This window comes from Fundulus heteroclitus, chromosome 13, assembly GCF_011125445.2.
Source record: "Fundulus heteroclitus isolate FHET01 chromosome 13, MU-UCD_Fhet_4.1, whole genome shotgun sequence".
Lineage (NCBI taxonomy): Eukaryota > Metazoa > Chordata > Actinopteri > Cyprinodontiformes > Fundulidae > Fundulus > Fundulus heteroclitus.
The window spans coordinates 8,844,844-8,864,729 of record NC_046373.1 but is presented as its reverse complement, the minus strand read 5'-3'; the positions used below and the strand labels follow the sequence as shown (position 1 = coordinate 8,864,729).

At 42.5% G+C, this 19,886-nt stretch overlaps 2 protein-coding genes across 2 annotated transcripts in view; both read right to left on the bottom strand.

Moving 5' to 3' along the window:
* The window catches only part of LOC105934318 (inactive phospholipase C-like protein 2), a 43,912-nt gene extending 38,136 nt beyond the window's left edge, over window positions 1-5,776 (bottom strand). Inside the window, exon 1 of the mRNA XM_012874248.3 lies at window positions 5,122-5,776. Coding sequence (XP_012729702.2) covers window positions 5,122-5,385 — 264 coding nt within the window. The 5' untranslated portion in view covers window positions 5,386-5,776. The remainder of the gene's footprint in view (window positions 1-5,121) is intronic.
* Window positions 5,777-11,537: 5,761 nt separating this feature from the next.
* Window positions 11,538-19,886, bottom strand: part of dnah3 (dynein axonemal heavy chain 3) — a 28,956-nt gene continuing 20,607 nt past the window's right edge. The window contains 11 exon segments of the mRNA XM_036145005.1: window positions 11,538-12,171; window positions 12,261-12,398; window positions 13,904-14,108; window positions 14,195-14,337; window positions 15,301-15,468; window positions 15,739-15,896; window positions 16,719-16,835; window positions 16,959-17,203; window positions 17,281-17,506; window positions 17,595-19,222; window positions 19,310-19,823. Coding sequence (XP_036000898.1) covers window positions 11,818-12,171; window positions 12,261-12,398; window positions 13,904-14,108; window positions 14,195-14,337; window positions 15,301-15,468; window positions 15,739-15,896; window positions 16,719-16,835; window positions 16,959-17,203; window positions 17,281-17,506; window positions 17,595-19,222; window positions 19,310-19,823 — 3,896 coding nt within the window. The 3' untranslated portion in view covers window positions 11,538-11,817.

Below are 19,886 nucleotides of genomic sequence, written 5' to 3'. Positions count from 1 at the left end.
TTCCTCAATGCAAAACTGCTCCAGCTCCTCCGTGTTGGATGGCTTTTGCTTGTGAACAGCGAACTTCAACGCTCAGTTGGATTGAGAATCTGGACTTTGACTAGGCCATTCCAGGCCATTCCAACACATTTAAATGTTTCCCCTTAATCCACTCCGGTGTTGCGTTAGCAGTCTGCTTCAAATCATTGTCCTGCTGGAAGGTGAACCGCCGTCCCAGTCTCAGATCACAGGCAGACTGACACAAGTTCTGCTCAAGAAAGGGTCTTAGCTCAAGAAAGGGTCCTAACTCTACTCAGACCCATTTCCCAGTCCCCACTGCTGAGATACATCCCCACAGCATGATGCTGCCACCAAGCTATGTTTCATATATATATATATATATATATATATATATATATATATATATATATATATATATATATATATATATATATATATATATATATATATATATATAAAAACAACTTAGACCATTTTGTCCAGATGCATCAAATAAGATAAGATTGGAAACTATTTCAATTAACAGTTTGGAATGTAACAAAATAGGTCAAAAGTGAAGGGAGGTGAATACTTTTACAAAACACTGTATGTGGGAAATGTGGAAAGCCACATACAAAGCCATGCCAACAGCCCAGAGACCAAACGCCAAACCTGAGCAACTGAGAAATAATCACTGCACCACCTCACCGCATCGTTTTTTCTATAAGAATCTTCCTGATTTTAAAGTTTATGGTAAACTATTGTTTTTTTTTTTTGTTAATAAGTCTGCTCTACATAAAAAAAGAGAAACTATAGCTAACGGTCAATGCAGTGAACAGTAGCATTTCCTCTTTGCAGCGCGACAATGGACTCTCTCCCTGGGCCTTGCTCATGCTGATTAAAAACACTTTCACGGTGGTTTAGGGAAGATTTTTAAATGCCAGGAGGTGCTTGGAATCAAACAGCACATCATCCTAGGATTTGTGGCGACACCTTCAGCTAATGCTGCTCTCTCAGGTTAGGAAACCACGCACAAATCCAAAATATTTGTTTCTCTGTCACACGCATATACTGGATAATGCAGGCCGCTTCTAATGGCACCTCAGGTTTATAAAAAGCCTTAAAGTAGATTTAGATTGTATTCCCGTAGCCAGATCTCACACTGAGGAATGCAGAGATGAATTATCATCAGCAACCCCGCAGTAAATAACTTGCACGGCCCCCCTTCTGACAACGGAGCAGCACTTATTTGTTCCTATGACAATTTATGAGGCTGGAGCATATGGAAAGCTGCATCTTTTATTCCATCCAGAGTCCTGAGTCCTCTCTTATGCTCTATTAATCTTCAATGCATCCCACATTTGTTATAAGGCTAGGGATTGAGATGGCCATTAAAAAAGCTGATTTGTGTCTTGATCACTCATTTCTGTGTTGATTTGACCACGTGTTGAAACACCAGAAGATGACTCATTTTAGTTTACTGGCAGAGCCCAACATATTTTTATTTCAAATAACCCGGTACTTCAAAAATATAACGAATCCATGCACTCACAAGATTCCCATTGCCTTTGAAAGAGAAACTGGCCCACAGCATCACAGATCATCCACTGTGCTCAACAGAGGGCATAAATTTCATCCGAAACCCACCTATGCTTGTCGCCAAAAAGCTTGATTTTAATCTCATCGGAGCAAACCATTTGGTACCGGTTAAAGTCTCTGCAGATTTTAGCAAAACGTTGCATATCTACGTCTGTAATGGTCATACAGAAAGGGCCTTCTTTCCCGTCCCGCCAGGAAAAAAAAATACAACCTTCAACCTTGAGACAGGCAGAGGCACCATCCAAGACTTCTGGAATGCTAATTTACTGTCTTAAGTGGAAAGAAAAGACACACAGAAACATGAAACAGAAAGCCTTTCAGTGTCCGCTGGCTGGACAAATGATTTATTTTTTCTACTGGTAATTTATTGTCAGAAAGGTCAGAACAAGCGGAGTGTCTTTATTAGGAAGAGAGAGATGAACGACTGATATCCACGTCTCAGACGAACTTGGAGCAGACTTAAACTAAGTGGCTGTCTGCTGCTCTGTCTCCTTCACATGCATGAAGGAGACGGAAGAAAAAAAAAAAAAAAAGAGGACAGCTTGGAGTACATACTAATGAGTACATACTAATGAAATGCCCTGATTAACTTTGCGGAGGGGACCAGGAAGACACACGCGTGCACACGCGGTGGAAACAAAAACATCAACCCCTGTGAGGTATCATTCAGGAATGTGACGTTTCCTGTTTTTTTTATCCAACATACCATCCCACGGTAATGCCTTGAGGAATCTGGACTGCGACCTTAAAGGAGAACCTTAGCAAAACAGAGACTCGCGCAATTTTGCTGACAGACTGCAATAATAACTCCTAACATGATAGGATTGAGCTGCAGTCATGTAAATCTGCATGCACAGGCAGGTTCCTGGGGATTAGCAGCGTGCACACCACTGATCGCCTGCTGGATGAGCTCTGGCTCGTGGTTCTAAAGAGCAACGTTTGAGGCTCGATCAGATTTAGCCCTGGACAAGCCCCATTCTGACGTGAACGTGCAAATCAATCCATTGTGGCTCCGGCTGTATGCTTAGGGATCGTTTTCCAGCTGGAAGGTGAACCTCTTCACCGGTCCCAACTCAAAAGGTTGTCTTCCCAGGAATGCCTGGTATTTAACTACATATTAACAACCCCCCCATCCCTGACAAGCTTCCCCATCCCTGCTGAAGAAAAGCCTCCCCGCGGCATGATGCTGCCACCACCATGTTTCACAGCAGAGGCGTGATTAGTTTTCCACACAGTTTTCCCATGCAGGTCAAAAAGTTGATATTTAATCTCATCTGAGCAGAGCCCAGTCCTCCGCGTGTTGCTGTGAGCCCAGAATGCTTTGCGGTAAACCGTATAGGGGACTTCTTATTAGCGCTCTTCAGGCAACTCAGCTCAACCACACACTTGTGCACTGACGCAAAACAAGAGGGGTGCGGCGTGTTTTGATCATTCCCCCCCTCCGTGCATCACCACAGCGACACCGTATATATATCTAAAGTATGCTCCCGAGGGTTGTTTGGCACCATTTTCAACTCCGTGTGACGCTTTCAGGCTGTTGGTGTTGTGAGGCGGCCGCAGCAGCAGAGGGGGGGCCTCTACAAGAGCGGGCCTGTGTGTGGGAAAGACGTGTCTGATTTGATGTGCACGGATGTGTGTTCCAGGGAAAGTGATTTGTCACCTCCAACTTGCTCGTGGCTTAATAACAATATTGCAACACGAACTGTGTGAGGAAGTTGGCCAACGGGTCCCGCTTCCTGTCTTGCTGAGTCAGGGGCCGATCGCTCATCAGACGTTCACGCGTCTAAACAGAGCGAGCGAGCGGGAGCGAGATGATGGCATGTTCAAATAATCGTGTCCTTGCAGGCAGCAGCTCTGCAGACAAGCTACAGCTGGAGAGCCATGCGAGACCTCCCTCAAGCCCCCCCCCCCCCCCCCCCCCCCCCCCGGGGGGGCCAAAACCATAAAGATCCCCATGCCAAGGAATGAGGTATCGATTAGAGGATATTGATATAGTAATGCATTAAAAGGTTAGTGTCCTTCAAAAATCAAAGGTAGGTTGTAAAGAATGTGGACGTCTAGCTTTAAATAAACTTCACGTCTATTTACTTGCACAGCTGCGAGGGAATAAATGAGAGGGTGTTTAACTGTGGGCGATGAGGAGGGCAGAAAGAATCCAATTTGTCAGTTTCAATCAAAACTGAAGGTTGACGGTGTCTTTTTAGGAACACTTTTTAGTTCCTCCACTTCTTCTGTCAGCTGTACGGGCTCTTAGCATGCATCGCTGCTATCTAACAGCTAACATACGGCGCCCTGCATAAAGGACTCGTTCCCCCTAAACCTTTTTAAACGCGATTACATCACAGCCACAAACTTCAATGTGTTTCACATGGATTTTACGAGCTAAACAGAGCGTAGTTCAGAATTAAGTTGACGAAAAACTATGCAAAGCAAATCTAAAAAAGTGTGGCGAGAATTTCGACTCAGCACCCCCCACTATAGGTCAATGCTTCGATGGAGCACATTTTCACCTTGCAGCAATTACAGCTGCAGGCCCTTTGCAGAAAACAGCTCAACCTCAGTCGGACTGGATAAACAGCGTCTGTGAAGAGCAAAGCCTTGTGGAAGAAAGGAAGATTAAAGACAAGCATCCCCACAGCATGATGCTGCCACCGCTGTGTTTTGCATTTGATGTCAAGTGCAGCTTTCCACCACGCAGGGTTGTAGCCACACACAGTACAGGTCAATGAACTGAATAAGGGTCTCGTCAGACCAGAATTTCAGAGCACCTTTTATCACGCGTTTGCTGTGTCCCTTGCATGGTTTGAGGCAAATAGCATAGCGGCCATGTGGCTTTTCTTAAGAAGTTCACAGGTTATAAAACTGGGTTATAATACTGGGTAGACTCTATTTACTAATCAGGCGAGCTGTAACGGCAATGCGCGGCAAGGGGTTGATGTGAATGGGGCTAAATACTACCTATTGTGATTTTTATTCATAAAAAATTACATATTTATGCACTACTTTATGTTGGTCTGTCACAGAATCCCAGTAAAATACACCGAGGGGCAACATGACAAAATGTGAAAAGGTTTCAGAGTATACGTCCTCTTGCGAGGCACGAGCCCCTTCCAGCACAATACTTTGGAAAGCTTAAGTTTTGCTTTTAAAACGATGTATGGAGCCTGGGATGATGATCATCCATTGTTGCGTCACTCCATCGTTTGTGAACGTCTCCTCAGGAGCAGCTGGCAAATGTGCAGAGATGATGATGGGATCCTGCAGTTGTTGGACATGGGATCCAGCAGGCCCTCTCACTTCCAGCAGTGGGAACTTGATATCACAGGATGAATGAAAAGGAGCACGTGTATCCGTCTTAAAGTAGGCTACTGTCATACTAAGTTTAGTTTTCTTGTCACGCCTGCCTGGCTTAAATTGAAGATGTAACTCTTGATCTATAATCAATCTCTTTTTTTGTAGGGTATACCTGCAGGTTGCCAGACTCTACCCAGACACATCTGTGCTCAGAAGAGCCCTTTCCTCCTGACTGAAGCGGTGACCTACCTTAATCAGACTGCTGCGTCGCGGGATCGCTGATTTGGGGGCCGACTCCGACGCCGTGTTCTCCCAGGTCGGGGAATCGCAGCGGGATTCGTTCTGGAGCCTCTTGACGGCGTCCGACGCGCTGCAGCTTCCGTTCGACACGGGCTCCCCTCCGCGGCGCGCCTCCGCGCTCATCCCGGCGCTGGCCCCTCCGCACGCTCCTCTCCAGTCTGCAGCAACCGGTGGGCCGACGTCGCTCTTCTTCTGCGACCCGAATTCAGACATGGAGACACTTTTTTCTCTCTCTCTCTCTCTCTGGGTTTGTCTCGCTGCTTACGAGAGGCAACGGGGCTCGCTACGCAGCGGCTTCGCACACGGACGCAGGCGTGCCATCGTGTGAAGTGAGCGATCGGCGACGGCGTTAGCACCAAGAGGACAGGAAACGTCTTTCTCTCTCGCTCTCTCTCTCTCTCACCCCCCTCTCTCTGTCTGTCTCCCTTTAACTAAAGGGGGGAGGCGACAGGAGCAGCAAAGAGCGACACACCTTCCAGTCCGTCACCGTCAACATTCCTCACATCTCCGTCACAGCTGGCCGCATGTGCGCCTGCGTAAAGAGAATTTAAAAGGGCTCGGGGCTGATCTGCTCCTCTTTCCAGCTGCGCGTTGGAACCCCTCACCGCTGTCTGAAGCATGATGATGATGATGATGATGATGGCTTTTTGCAATTCGCTTTTCTCCTCTATGCTTCCTAATCAGACTTCGTCCGCATTCACAGACTGAGGGTGGCAGAAAGCTCATCATTACTGTGCTGATGATGAGAGGGGAGGGAGGGATGAGGGGTCCTTTTGCTTTACACAATCGTTATTCTCCCTAATAAAGCTGCTCCAATCATGGCTATTTACCTTGTGTATTTAATTCTGCAGATGGTTTCACCGACTTCTAAATCAGAGAATACAGAAGCGGAGGAAAACACTGTTTTTAAGTTTGCGCCAGGATGCCCTGGACTTTGTTTATTCCGCGTTATTAGGTCCCCGGGGATTCTGTAGTTTTGATTTAGGTTTTCTCATGTTAGTCTGTTTCAGTTCCTGTTGCAGTCAGTTTCTGTTCATTGTCATTGAGTTTTAGCTCCTGGGGAGTTTGTGATTCTGCTTATAGGTTTGCACCTTTTAGCATTGTTTATCTATAGATTTTTGTTGTTGTCACTGGTCAGTTTTCTGTTCTTATAGATGTTAGTAGTTATTCATGTTCTGTTTTATTTCTCTTTTCTGTCTGCCGGTCCTTAGTTTAGTTAGGTTGTTCCCTCATGTCTGGTCATTCATCCTGTTTCCCTGCTAGATTCTGTTCTCCTCCTGCCCCTGCCAGTTCATTGCCTCCCTCTCTTCTGCCTAGTTGCCTTTACTCCTCTCACCTGGGTAATTTGCTCCACCTGCTGTTCCTCTTTCTCCTCTCCTATATAGTCTCCCAGTTCTCCCCACTCATAGTTAGGCCCTTCATCATACTACCCTGTTCTTATCACATCCATGCCGTGTTCCTGCTTCCTGTCATCACTGCCATCTTGTAAGTAGGGGTGGGTATTGCCAAAGAAGTCACGATTCGATTCGAATCCCGATTCACATGCCACGATCCAATTCTATCACGATGCATCACGATACTTGAATTATTGCGATGTATCGCGATGCATTGTCATATTTTCACTGAACACTGTTAGAAAAAATTACAGCCATTACCAGTGGCTGACTGGCTGTGTATGGATAGTGTCTTCAATTGATACATAACTGAAAGCAACTGAATTCATCTATAGCTGTATTTATTGAAATGACTTTTGGAGGTATTGCCATGAAAACCCATATTACTGTTACTGGACACAAATATTATTATTATTGGACTGGACACACTGACAAAAAGTGCTTAGGATTTATAAAACTTAAAATAACAAAATAAGGACGTCTTCAACTACAGAAAACAAGTCCAGTTGCTTTGTTTTTTACTTTTTTTTTTGGAACAAAATAAGGATAATTAGTACCGTTTATATGGCCTCACTGGTCCTTTAAACCAATGAAGTTGTATTCCACTTGTTTTTGGGTGATGTTCGCCAACCATTCATGCAGTTTTATTTATCAATTTTTTAAAATTAATGATTGATACTTGGCGTCAAGAATCGATGCAGTAGATCGCGAAAATTAGAATCGCGATGCATCGTCATGACGATTATTTTGCCAAGGTCAAGGTTCACTGTTTGAACCAAAGCGGACTTCATGTGAGACACCACAGTTGACAGCAAATCATAAAAAGCAAGATTGACAAGCCACAAAGCTTCTGGGAGAATGTCATTTTGGACAGATAAGATAAAACTGGAGTGATATGGCAAGGCACATCAGCTCTATGTTCACAGATGCAAAAATTAAGCATACCAAGAAAAAAACACCGTCCCTACTGTGAAACATGGTGGAGGCCCAGTTATGTTGTGGGGCTGCTTTGCTGCATCTGGCACTGGGTGTCTCAGATCTGTGCAAGATTCAATGAAATTTCAAGACTATCAAGGGATTCTGGAGAGAAATGTGCTGCCTAGAGTCAGACAGCTTGGTCTCATTTGTAGGTCATGGGTCTTCCAGCATAATGACACAAAACACACAGCTAGAAGCACCCAAGAACTGTTCTGAAGTGGTCTCCTATGAGCCCTGATCTAAATTCTGTTGAATGTCTATAGAAGGAGCTGAAGCAGCCTGTCTGGAGACATGTCAGAAGAAATACTTGCAGACAGGTGCAGAAGTCTCATTGATAGTTACATAAATTGTTTGACTGCAAGGATTGCCTCAAAAGCAAAAAGAAATATCATATTACAGGCATAATCATTTTTGTCCAGGCCTGTTTCATTAGTTGATTCTGTTGAACCACAATTCAAAAGCAATGTCTGATTGTCATCAGTTCGTGTTCAGTAATTTTCTTATTACTATTTCAATCAGTTTCAAATTATTTGTTGGATTTTCTTTGATTGCCAACAATTTTGTCCATGACTGCATATGTGTGTGCGTGTGTGTGTGTGTGTGTGTGCGTGTGTGTGTGTGTGTGTGTGTGTGTGTGTGTGTGTGGTTATTGGTTATTAGACATACCACTGAGAGGGATTGGGATGGAATAAATACAACTTTGAGAAATCTTATCCATCCATCCAATCATCCGCCCGTCTGTCTGCCCGTCCATCCATGCAAAGGAGACTAAGTCGGTCTGGGACATTAAATTACTGAAAATAAGAAAACGAGGAATGACTCAAGACATCTCCAAAGATCGTACATCTTCATCCATTGGCTCTATGAACAAAAACGGATAGATATGTGATAAACCAATTCTCAATCTGTGAGACTGTGGGTCTCTCTGGAAAAAAACAACAAAAGATCCTTTATTTTTTACATGTGATTTTGATTGCTGAAAACAATTGAATTAGATAAATTAGGCTCAGGGCAACATCCCCAACATCAATGAGTTTTTTTTCAGTGCATCCAAAGCACACTTGTCCACAACCCAATAGATCCATGCAAGGCTTTAAATGTATATAAGACCATCAGGAAGAAGCTGGATGAGAACGTGACGACTGTTGTTATACATCTTAAATACCCATCAATCACTCTTGCCCTGGACATCCATGGAAAGTCGTGCCTCATGTGGTGATGATGGTAAGACCTTAACTACACATGAGGTTTGGAGGGAGAGAAATGTTGAGTATGACTCGAAGAACAACACCTCAGAGCCATCCAGAGAGGTGGAAGTATGATTTGGTGCTGCTTTCTGGCTAAGGGTACATGGTGACTTTTCAGCTTCAAACTTTAATGTAACCAGGTTTTTCTGGATGTTTGGTTCATATTTGACCTCTCCACAGTAAAACGAAGCCACCATAAACAATCTGAAACTGATAACTTCTTTGAAAATGAACAAACTAACAAAACAAATCAAAAGACTGATTACCCCAAGTGTAAAAGAATTATCCTGAAGCTCAACATGGTTAAATACACGGAAAATGTAAAACTAAAGGTGGGTATATGCAGTCATGCAGCGCCTCTGGGCCATTTAAACCTGAGTTCTGGACAAAACCTCGAACGTTATCTTTATATTACTCGTCATTTTTGTCCCCTAAAGCACCTTTAAAACAACAGCTGTTGATCAAAGTGCTGCACGTCTAGAATAATCAAATATACATACAGACATATGGGGAAATGATAATATAACTGAATTTTATGTAGAAGGAGAGTATCCTGAGTGAGACATAACACAAATAGAGAAACAGCCACGACTGTTGTCTTCACAATCTCTCTTGAGGGGGTGTGCACACGCTGTACAACGAAGTAATAAAGTCTTAAAATCCATTTGAAAACTGACTGGCAGGCAGTAGGGGTATGGATCCTGTTCGGTCCTGCTTACGGAAGACATTTGGCAACTATGCTGCAGAGTTTGGATCAACTGAAGTCTGTTTACCAAAGACAGGTTGACACCTGAATAAAGACTCTTTCAATAGTTATGTTAGCGTGAAATGAAGGCATGGATACCTCTTACAACGTCTGCTGAGACAAGAATGGCAGGCCACGGCCTCCCAAACTCAGTGACTTTTGTTTTATGGTTATTTAAGCCAAGAACATTTAGCTTAAACATGAAATATTAAGCACCCTAGTTTTAAAATAAAGATTTATCTGAATTAGCTAATCAGTGAAAAATATTTAGTGTTGGTCTGATTGCATTTATTATAATGTTTAATGTTCAAATTTGGAATAAAAGAATAAAATTATAAATTTTGAACCATTATTTAAAACGGTAGAAGCTCTACGGTTTGCCTTTGCTGCCCTCTAGTGTTAGACCTGGGTAATGGCGTCTGACAGGATCCGGTTTTACCTGAAAGCGTTGACATTATGGATAAGTTCAAGTCAAACGTTAGCTCTTTAGGTCGAATAAATGCGTTATTCCGGTATTTTGACATCAGAGTTACATTTCGATCAAAAACTGCGTTCTACACCACCACTGTTTCCGAAAGAGAACATAAGTATGTCAGTGTACAGCAGTGCTTCAATCAAACCGGCTGTGACTTTCAGCAGATACCTGTAAATGGAGGAGTATGACATGTTTTAACATTGGGAGTCAAAAGTTCCACAATGTAACAAATAAATTAATTACTTAATGGTTATCCATTTATCTCCTAATAATGGTACAAGTTATTACAGCTTTGATTTATAGCTGAACACATGCAGAATGTTAATGTGTGGAACTGTGCAATGCAACGCTCTCCAGGGGCATCTTTAAAATGAGACACCAAACCAAAACAGAGCAGACTCTCATCACTTAACTCTGCTATTTGGAAACATAAGGTTGTTTAATGTCGCTGTAACGGAGAAAAAAAAAAAAAAAGCTTGACTGAAACGATATTATCTCAGCATGTGCTTTTTTTTTTTTAAAGGCACATCGCTCATTCCTGTACTTCAAGGTTAACTTGTTACTGGGAGGAAATAAAATCAGCTACCTATAGTTTCCAATTAGCACAAACTCCCTAAATCATGTAAAATGCAGCTGAAAGAGGAATCCCCGTTGATGAGAGGGGATTTATGGGATTCCCCAACATCTGTGCATGCTGCATTCAGGTACAACAGGAACACTAGGTGCTCCAAACATCAAAACAACTCCTAAGTAATTTAATATTCTCAAATGCTGGCACAATTTATTTAAAAAAAAATCTAAACGTCAACATCAACCATTTCTAAGTGGATTTATATTATACAGGCTATACCTGCTTATTTATTCATAATGTTATGGCTATACAAAATATATTAGTGTTTATTAAAATATTTCTTTGGATCCTGCACCGTTGTGTACCATGAAATTATTTAACTCATCACTTATTCTCACCATTCAACGTCTGGCCTGCACTGGGAGCCAGCTTCAAACTGATTCTTTAAATAGAATAGTTTTGGCCCCGCGCAGCAACTTTGAAGATTAAGGCTGAAATGTGAAATATATGTATGAAATACTACAGCACGCAATATTAAAAAGTGTTCAAAATATAGAAATAATTATATGTGGTTAAGTGGGAAAAAAAGGAAGATAAATAGCATGTTTAGCTAAATCAATTTTTTATAAACTAAACATTTATTTCCAATATTAAATATTTAATTGATCCCACATTTAAGTAATAATTTAATAATTTATTTTACATTCAAATAATAGATAATGGCACACTTTGCCTTCCACATTTTAGCGGTTCTGTGTTTTTTAGGAAAAGAAATATTGAAATATTGATATAGAGCGTGTTTTTCAAGGTCCGTAAGCAGAAGCAGAAAAATTCGTAATCTGAGTTTGTTCAGTTTAAACCCAGTAAGACTATCTTGGCTTGATAAAGTGTCTGTGTAAGTGAATACCATACTAATAATACATATAAATATTTCAAAAGAGAATAAATAGAGCTTAGATTACAGAACGTAACAAACTTTGGTCCAACTGAAGTCTACTAAATATCCACAGCTAGTCGTGACGACAACAAAGAGAAAAACTACTTGAGTATGGCAAAGATTTTTGCCTGATTCTGATACAGTGACCAGTATGTTTTAAAGCAAAAACTTGTTTTTTGGCTGCAAAGGGGGGTAAAAAAAAAAAAAAAGACTTTTTGTTGAATTGCAAATACATGTATTTCTTTGGCTTGTGCAACAGCTGAGCAGGTCAACAGCAGTTTAAAAAACCGGCTGCTTCCTAGTCATCAAGCTGGCAGAGGCATGCCACCCCACGGTTAATCCAGTGCTTCTGTGGCTTGTCAGAGGGCAGCTCAATGGACAGGACATAGTTGGTGGAGTGCCCAGTGGTAGACAATGTACCTCGACGGGCACTAGTTTTGTAAACAGGACAAACATAGATGTTTTCATGCAGAAATTTGTCCATTTCTCCTGGTCTGAGCTTAATGATGGGCAAAGAGTCAAAGAGAATCTTGGGTAAAGACTCTCCAATGACCATGTTCTGCCTGTCCCAGCGTGCTCCTTCCAGGAAGAGACCCTTTACGTATGCTCCGTCTTCAGGCTTTTCTTCCATGTAGGTCTCCTCTTTGGTTACCTGGAACAGGAAAGAGAACATGAATATAGAATAGGACAGTATTATTACGACTAAAAGCGACTAGATATAGTTAGGAATCAAATACATGCCTCAAATTCAAAACCAATGTAGTCGATCGGAATGGTGTACTTCCTGGCGAAGTTCTGAGACACTCCAGTTAGAAACGATTGGGTGAAATAAAAGCCAGAGACCCAAAAAACAGAGGGTGGGCCATCATCTATCCAGTCCTGTACAGACCAACATCATAATACATAATATTATCTTGGCATGAATATGTTTTACACTTCAAGCAATATTAGAACTCAAAACAAAGACATTATAATAAACAAGCTATACAGAGGATTGCAAAAGTACTCATTCCCCTTTAACGTTTCTAGCATTTGTCAACTTAAAGCTACAAAGCTCAATGTATTTTAGTGGATTGTCTATGTGATATACCAACAGAGAGCAAATATAAAGTTGGGGGGGGGGGAAGGATGTACAGACAAAAACTGGGGTGAGCTTGAACTTAAACCTGTTTAGTCTAGTAACCCTAAATAAAATCCAGTGTAACCAACAACCTTCAGAAGTCACCTTATTGGTAAATTGAGTCCACCTGTGTTTAATGTAAGCGCAGATTAAATCCAGTTGCTCTGTGAATGCTTCAGCGGTTTGTTAGAGAACAGCTGTGAACAAACATCATGATGAAGACCAAATATCACACCGGATAGATGGAAAGAGTACGGCACAAAACTACCAGGACGTCCATTTCTGCCCAAACCAAATGGTCGGACGAGCAGAGAATTCATTAGAGAAGCGACATGGAGGCTGATGGTGACTCTGGGGGAGCTATGGAAATCAACAGGACAGGCCGAAGAATTTGTTGACAGAACTATCATGAGTGCGCTCAACAAATCTAGAAGAGTGGCAGTGCTGGGGACAGAGATCGTACGAGGAAGAAGGCGGTCTTGTTAGATGTAACCAACAGTGAACTTTCTTGCCTATATGGAAAATGTTAAGTGTGGTAAAAACTGTGAAACATGGTGGTGGCAGCATCAGGCTGTGGAGATTCTTTCAATAACAGGGACAAGGAACCTGAAAAGAGTTGTTGGTAGAGGCCTGGAGCTAAATTAAAAAGCCTGGAAATCCAGGAAAAAAGATATGAGGGGTTGCAAATACCGTCAGGCCAGGGTGGAGGTTCACCTTTCACCAGGACAATGACCCTAAACATAGAGGCAAAACTACAATGAAATGGTTTTGAGCCAAGTATGCTGATCCAGTCTGAGTCCGGACATACAGTAATTCCTAGTGAGAATTTATAAATGGATGCTCTTCAGCCGATCTGACTGAGCTTCAGCTATGTTGCAAAGAAAATGGGAAATCCTTTCAGTGACTAGATGTGTAAAGCTCGTAGAGACATATTTCAAAAGGACTGCAGAAGAGGAACAAAAGGAGGTTCTAAAAAGTGTTTACTCACTAAATCCTAAATGCACATGGCACCTTGTGATTATTTCTAAAAAAAAAAGAAAGAAAACACACACACACACACACACACACACACACACACAAAAAAGAAAATTGTTTCATTTTACTTTGGTTTAAAACTGGTGCCGTAGTCTGTGAAAGGCTATTTTATTACATAGAATCCCAATAAAACACATGGAGGTTTGTAGTTGGAACATGACAAAAGGCTGCAAAGTTCAGGGGGTATGGATATTTTGGTAAGACATTGTAAGCCTAGCCTCTTTCTTACTTGGAGGAACTGTAGTCTGCTCAGTAGGTCAGTCACGTAGCTCCCCAGTGGTTTAAGAGAGGGATATGACTTGGCTGCCCACATTGCTGGCACCTTGCCAACCAGCATGCTGTTAAAGACATTCTCAAGCTCGGAGGACATAACAATTTGGCCCTTGAGAGCTTTGCAGATGTTTACCAAGCTGTCACGCACCACCTCTGTAAGTCTACGAGAAAAAACAGATTAACTATTAAAGATGTTCTGTGATGTAACTGCAAGGGGCCAGAGTTAGCTGGGGTTAACCTGTGGTACCTGTTAAAGCGGATGATTTCCTGCCTCAACACGGTGTTCATTGACTCTTCATACATAACTGGATATTTATCCATCACCATTTGGATGTCAAAGTCTGCGGGTAGCTTCGACAAAATATCCTCGGAAAGTTCCTCGACTACTTCCTGCAACACGAGAACACAAAGCGTCACCAGATATAAATGACAGGTTTGCTTATGATTGCTTTTCTAGGATGTTGAGCAAACACAGACATTTTAATGTCTGTCATTGTAATTCCAGGCTAATGTTAAATGGGTGGAACAAAACTTCTAAAGGACTGCAGGATTTATTGCAGAACCGTACATGTTTATAAGCTTTACCCTAATTATGATTTGGAGAAACACACTCTTGCTTAGTCTCATCTAAAGTGGACTCCTTTGTACAGGAAAAGTCTCTTTTAAGTGACAATAAAAAATCTTTGAATATTATAGGGAGTTAAAACTGTCTCTGTGGCACAGACCTAAAGTTAAAAGTCTAAACAGTTTGTGTCCAGGATGTATGGGTTCTGCAGAGATGCTAGCTGCCCCTTTTTCCTGACCCTAGACCTGTACAACTACTGGATGGAGCGAAGGTCAGCCCTGATGATTCTCTCTGCAGACCCAACTGTTGGTTGTAGTTTGGACCTGTCCGTTTTTTTTGGATGAGCCAAACCGCACAGTGATGGATGGACACAGGACAGACTGAATAATGACGGTGTAGACGATGACCAGCAGCTCCTGTGCAAAGTTGTACTTCTAGAGTTGCTGCAGGAAATAATAAAACGACGTACGTAAAACAGACAGCAGCTGTGTTAAGATGGTAGAAGCTTATTTTGTCTAGGCTCAGGTTGGACTAGCCATTGCGTTCAGACTCCGGGAGCAACTAATCTGTACTTATACTAAATGAAGAGAAATCTGCTGCAGATGAGATACTAATTACCTATGACAATTTACCAGGGATTGTTGAGTCTGATTTCTACACGCCTGTTTTCTAATTTCGCGGTTTGTTGTCTAAGTCTATTGGATGTCTGTTTAGCAATCTCCCACAGTTTTTGTAATGATGGCATACAGCATAAACTACGTGATCATGTTAAGAAACATATTGCAAACCTGCGGTGACTTGGCACCGCCACCAGACTGCCTAGGCAGGGTCAACAGTATTCCTTCCAGCAGCTGATTAGTCTCTTGGTTGTCTTTGGTAATGTCGGCGTTGCTATGAAGTCCAAATACGCATGGATCAGCACAAATTGGCAGACTTCGAATGTAGTTTACATACGTCTGGAAAAAGACAAACACATAAAACAAATATGTTTAACTTTTTTTTTCCTTTACAGATCTAGGTTTGTATTTAATGTTTGTTAAAGTTATTTATCTTTGCATGAAAGCAAAATGAACTGTTCTGCTTTTGGCTGTTTCTTTCAATGCTGGCCCGTATCTATTGTGGTCAAAATGAACAAGGAAATGCACCTATCCATCTTAATAAAACTGGATACCCCTCCCTTGCATTGAAATATTAATCAGCAACACACATGTGAAGTCTGGTAGTACCTGATAGGGCCCATGAGCTGGAACATAATACCCGTCTCCCTCACACAGATGGTAGCAGTCCTGCTCTATCAGCTCCCAGCTGTAGAAGGTGGACAGAAGGGACAGCAGCAGACGTCTGTCTTTATCATCGGTCACCCTGCCTCCATAGTTACATTCACCTGAACAAGACAAACAATGTTATCCCTTTCGTTTATGAAGAGCCACAATGTAACACAATTCTTTTTATTTTGTTTTGCAAATGTGTTGCAGCAGGTGCATTGATAAAGTAGGTAGGAACTAGGGCTGGACGATAATTCAATAACAACATATATCAATCGATAGACGTATATCGATGATAGAAAAAAATGATTAAAGGATTAATGAAAAAGTTCAATAAAATAAGTGTTTTCCTTCCTTTTGCATTCTCGCCATGTAGGTTAATACTACAGTCATTACATCCTCCCAACCAATCACAAACGCATATCCAGGAACCAAGCCCCGCCCCCTCCAAAGAGTTCAGAGAGCACGCTTTCTTTTTTCTTTTTTAAAAACTTGCAGTTTTGGTAAAAAGTTGGTTGAATAAAGGATTGAGTTTGAATTCAGTGTTTGTGTGTTCTGTATCTAAAAATAAGTTGTTAGACAACAACATGAAATGGCCAGGGCTGCACTTAAAATAAATAGATTTTCATGTCAATACATTTTATTTCTTTATTAAATTTGCAGTTTTTGATTGTAATTTTCACGAAGGAAATGTTTATTTACACATCTTTATGGTGTGGGGAAAAAACACCGTCAGACTCCATTACAGATTTCAGCTCGCGCATCCCTGGTCCATTCTATCATCGGGATCTACAGGGAATGTTTCAAAGGTCTACCAGTCGATCGCAATCAACTGGTTGGCGACCACTGGTATAAAGCAATGCTTCATTAAAGTGCAACAATAACCCTCATTCCCAGAATTTCCTTTGGTTCCCGTTTGGTTGAGCTGAGTTGACACTCACCTGTGAGATATGTGAGCGCCTCCAGCGGAACTTCATCATATTCATCCAAGAACATCTGGATCTGCCTCATGCTGATTCGCAGGTCTGACTCATTAAACTCGTAGGGAATATTCCATCCTAAACACGGGAGAAGTGAGTGAATTGACCCACAACTCGAAAGCAATTAATGAAGAAACACAAAATATATTTAAACTTTGATTGATTTAAAAACAATAGAAAAAACAACAGTTTATTTCATACCCAAGGGGCCAAAGTTTCTCCTCTCCTGAACCAGAGCGTGGAAGAAAGTCAGACCAAACAAGAACTTCTGCCAAATCGTCTGTTTCTTGGAGCTGTCAAAGAACTCGGGGTCCGAGATTGGGTGACTGAGATAGGAGCGCAGCAGGTTGGCTCTAATTCCTTTGGGAGGTTCATTAGTCATCTTCAGCCCATTCTGCAAGATGCTAACTGGGAACTTGTCCGACGGATAGCTGGTTAACCACAGCCTAAAAAGAACAGAACATTTTTAAAGTCATAGGCGCCAATTAGAACGCCTCCTTTCCTGTACGGAGAATCCGTGTACCTGAAGCGTGGATGTGTGCTCTCTGGGTTGATGGTTTCCTCACAAATCCTCTCCAAAGTGGGCATCCAACTGGTGGCCAGGTGGCAGTTTTGCAATACCACCCAAGTGCCTTCCTTTATGGCTTTGTCGATCATCTGAGCTGCAATGGGACCCTGTCCTTGACCAAGAGAAATGGTCTGGATCTTGCTACCCCCCATTTCCAGGTCATCAGCAAACTTCAACAGTACTATAGAAGCAACCCGACATGTAAGGATTCTGCATCCAAAACTTTAGCTCTATGTATATTACTCTTATACTCTTGAGTGCATTATTACCTGCTGTAGGGTCAGATCCTGGCGACAACACAAAAATGAGAGGAGAGCAGCAGTTTGAGTCCTTGTAACTCCCTGCCAGGTCGAAGGTGGGCGGCTCGATGTAAGCTTGTCCCATGTTCTCCCCTATGAAATCCTGCACAGCCGGAACCAGTTTATCTGGTCTGAAGCACCTGATTATCACCATTCGATATAGTCCTGCTAACCCATCCCATTGGTCGGGCAGCGGATCCTTGTGGGGTTTTGCCGAATCATAAAGATCCTTCCATTTGGAGATGTTGTCTCTGACATGAGTGAAAAACCCTTTCAGGTCTGGAAGTTTGGAGGCCCTGACGATCTCTGACCAAGATTTGTCGGTAAGCCACTCGGTGGCGGGGTTTGGATAAGGGTTATCCAAGGCAATGCCACCAGTTAGGAGGAAACGCCACACTTCATCGTCGACCTGGCCCTTGCCTTGCAGGATGCCTACCGTGAGCAGCAGGGAGAAAAGCAACTTGTCCTTCTCGAAAAGGGAGCGGCAGACATTATTGTAGATGCAGAGTGTGAAGTGCTCAACAATATTGTTTATTCTTTCAGACACGACATCACTTTTTGGACTCTCAGATATGGAATACCGGTAGAGATTGAGGAACCATGTCAGCGAGTACTGGTACATGGGTTCGATGTTAGCCATTTCTGAGATGCAGAAAAATAGGATGGAAGAGTGCTCGGCTACAGGACGGTAGCCCATACGGGTGTTGTCAATCTCTTTCTCAGTGATGCTGGCGACTTTTTGCTTCTCAGAAATCTCCTCAGACAGTATTTTGGAAGACGATAGGATCTTGATGGCGGTCTCATCTTCCAGGATGTTGCCCTTGGAAGAGGAGAGGACTTCTAAGATCTGATCCTCGATTTCTTTCAGCTGCTTGCTGTTGGCAGCGCTCTCCAAAATGAGCTTGTTCTTCTTTTCCTCCAGCTCTGGTTTCTCCTCTGCTGCCACAAGCCCTAAAAGCTGGTCCTGTAAACCTTGTGGAGTGATCATAAAGTTCAGCAGGCAGACTTTTACAGCTACCTCGGGGAGATAATGAGGGTTCCTCAGCCCAGTGGTCATGTAGAACAAAAAGTCTTTAGAATATTCCACAATATTTTCTCCGATTTTCATGTACTCCACCCCCTGCTGTTTGAAGGTCTGCTTCAGCAACACAGGCTCTAGAACTGGATCCAACTCCTCTCCAACATGTTCCATAAGGACCGGGTTTCCAAACTGGATGCAGTTCTCCAGGATTCTCACATAGTTTCCATCTGATTGTTTGATTACGGCAAGCTTGTTGGCCTTCTCCATGCTCTTGACCCACTTGTTGGCTTGGCCTTGAGGATCGATCATCAAGGGCCATCGGCGAGAGTTGAACACGATAATGCCATTGTCTGTGGAGAAAGAGTCCACAGGAAGTCCAGCAATGTGCCAGGCCCTGATAGCAACCTGGTTACCCAAAGTGCTGGTGAGGGTGAAGTCATCTGAGCAAGGGATTTTCTTTTCTTGGCACAGTTTGTGCCACTGCTCCTGACAGTTTTTACGGTAATCCACCGTAAAAGCCCCAAGGTACGAAACGGTCCCAGAAGACAGTAGAATGTCACCGGTCAGACTGATGTATCTGTTGGTGAAAAACAAAAGCATGGAAGAGGAATAGGCATAGTTAACAACATAAACAAGCATGCAGTCTATTTATAGTTTTATTTACCTGGTGCCCAGTTGTCTCGCAGCTTCCGTCCACCGATCCTTCTCACCTCCCAGCCCTCCGATCAGTTTCTCTGCCCTAATGAGCTTCTCAGAGCACAGTTTAATGTTGTCTTCCAAATCTTTCTTTTTATCCATCATTGCACTCAAGTCATCGTTCAGGCTCTGCAATTGATCCTCAACTGTCTTTAGTTCAGCCTTTTTCACAGCCAGCATTTCCATCTGTACAGTCCATTCATCCTCAGCCAGCTTCAGTCTCTCCTTTTTGGGGGCTACAACCCTGTTTACGCGTTCATACACCTCCATTGCCCGTACCCATTTACAGAGACCTTCACAAGCTGACGACACATTTTTGATCACAGAAGGCTGGAAGTCAGGGTGGTCGATGAACTTTTCTCTGATTTTCTTGATGTATGGAGGAGGAATATTGTCTTTGTCGTATGCCTTTAGGTTTTCCAGAAACTTTAGGTCTCCAAGGAGTTTCTTAGATGGACCCCAGAAATCCTCAATCATCTTACCTGCAGCATAGTTATTTATACTATTTAAGCTATATGCTTAGTCATTTTAATGAATGTTGTAAA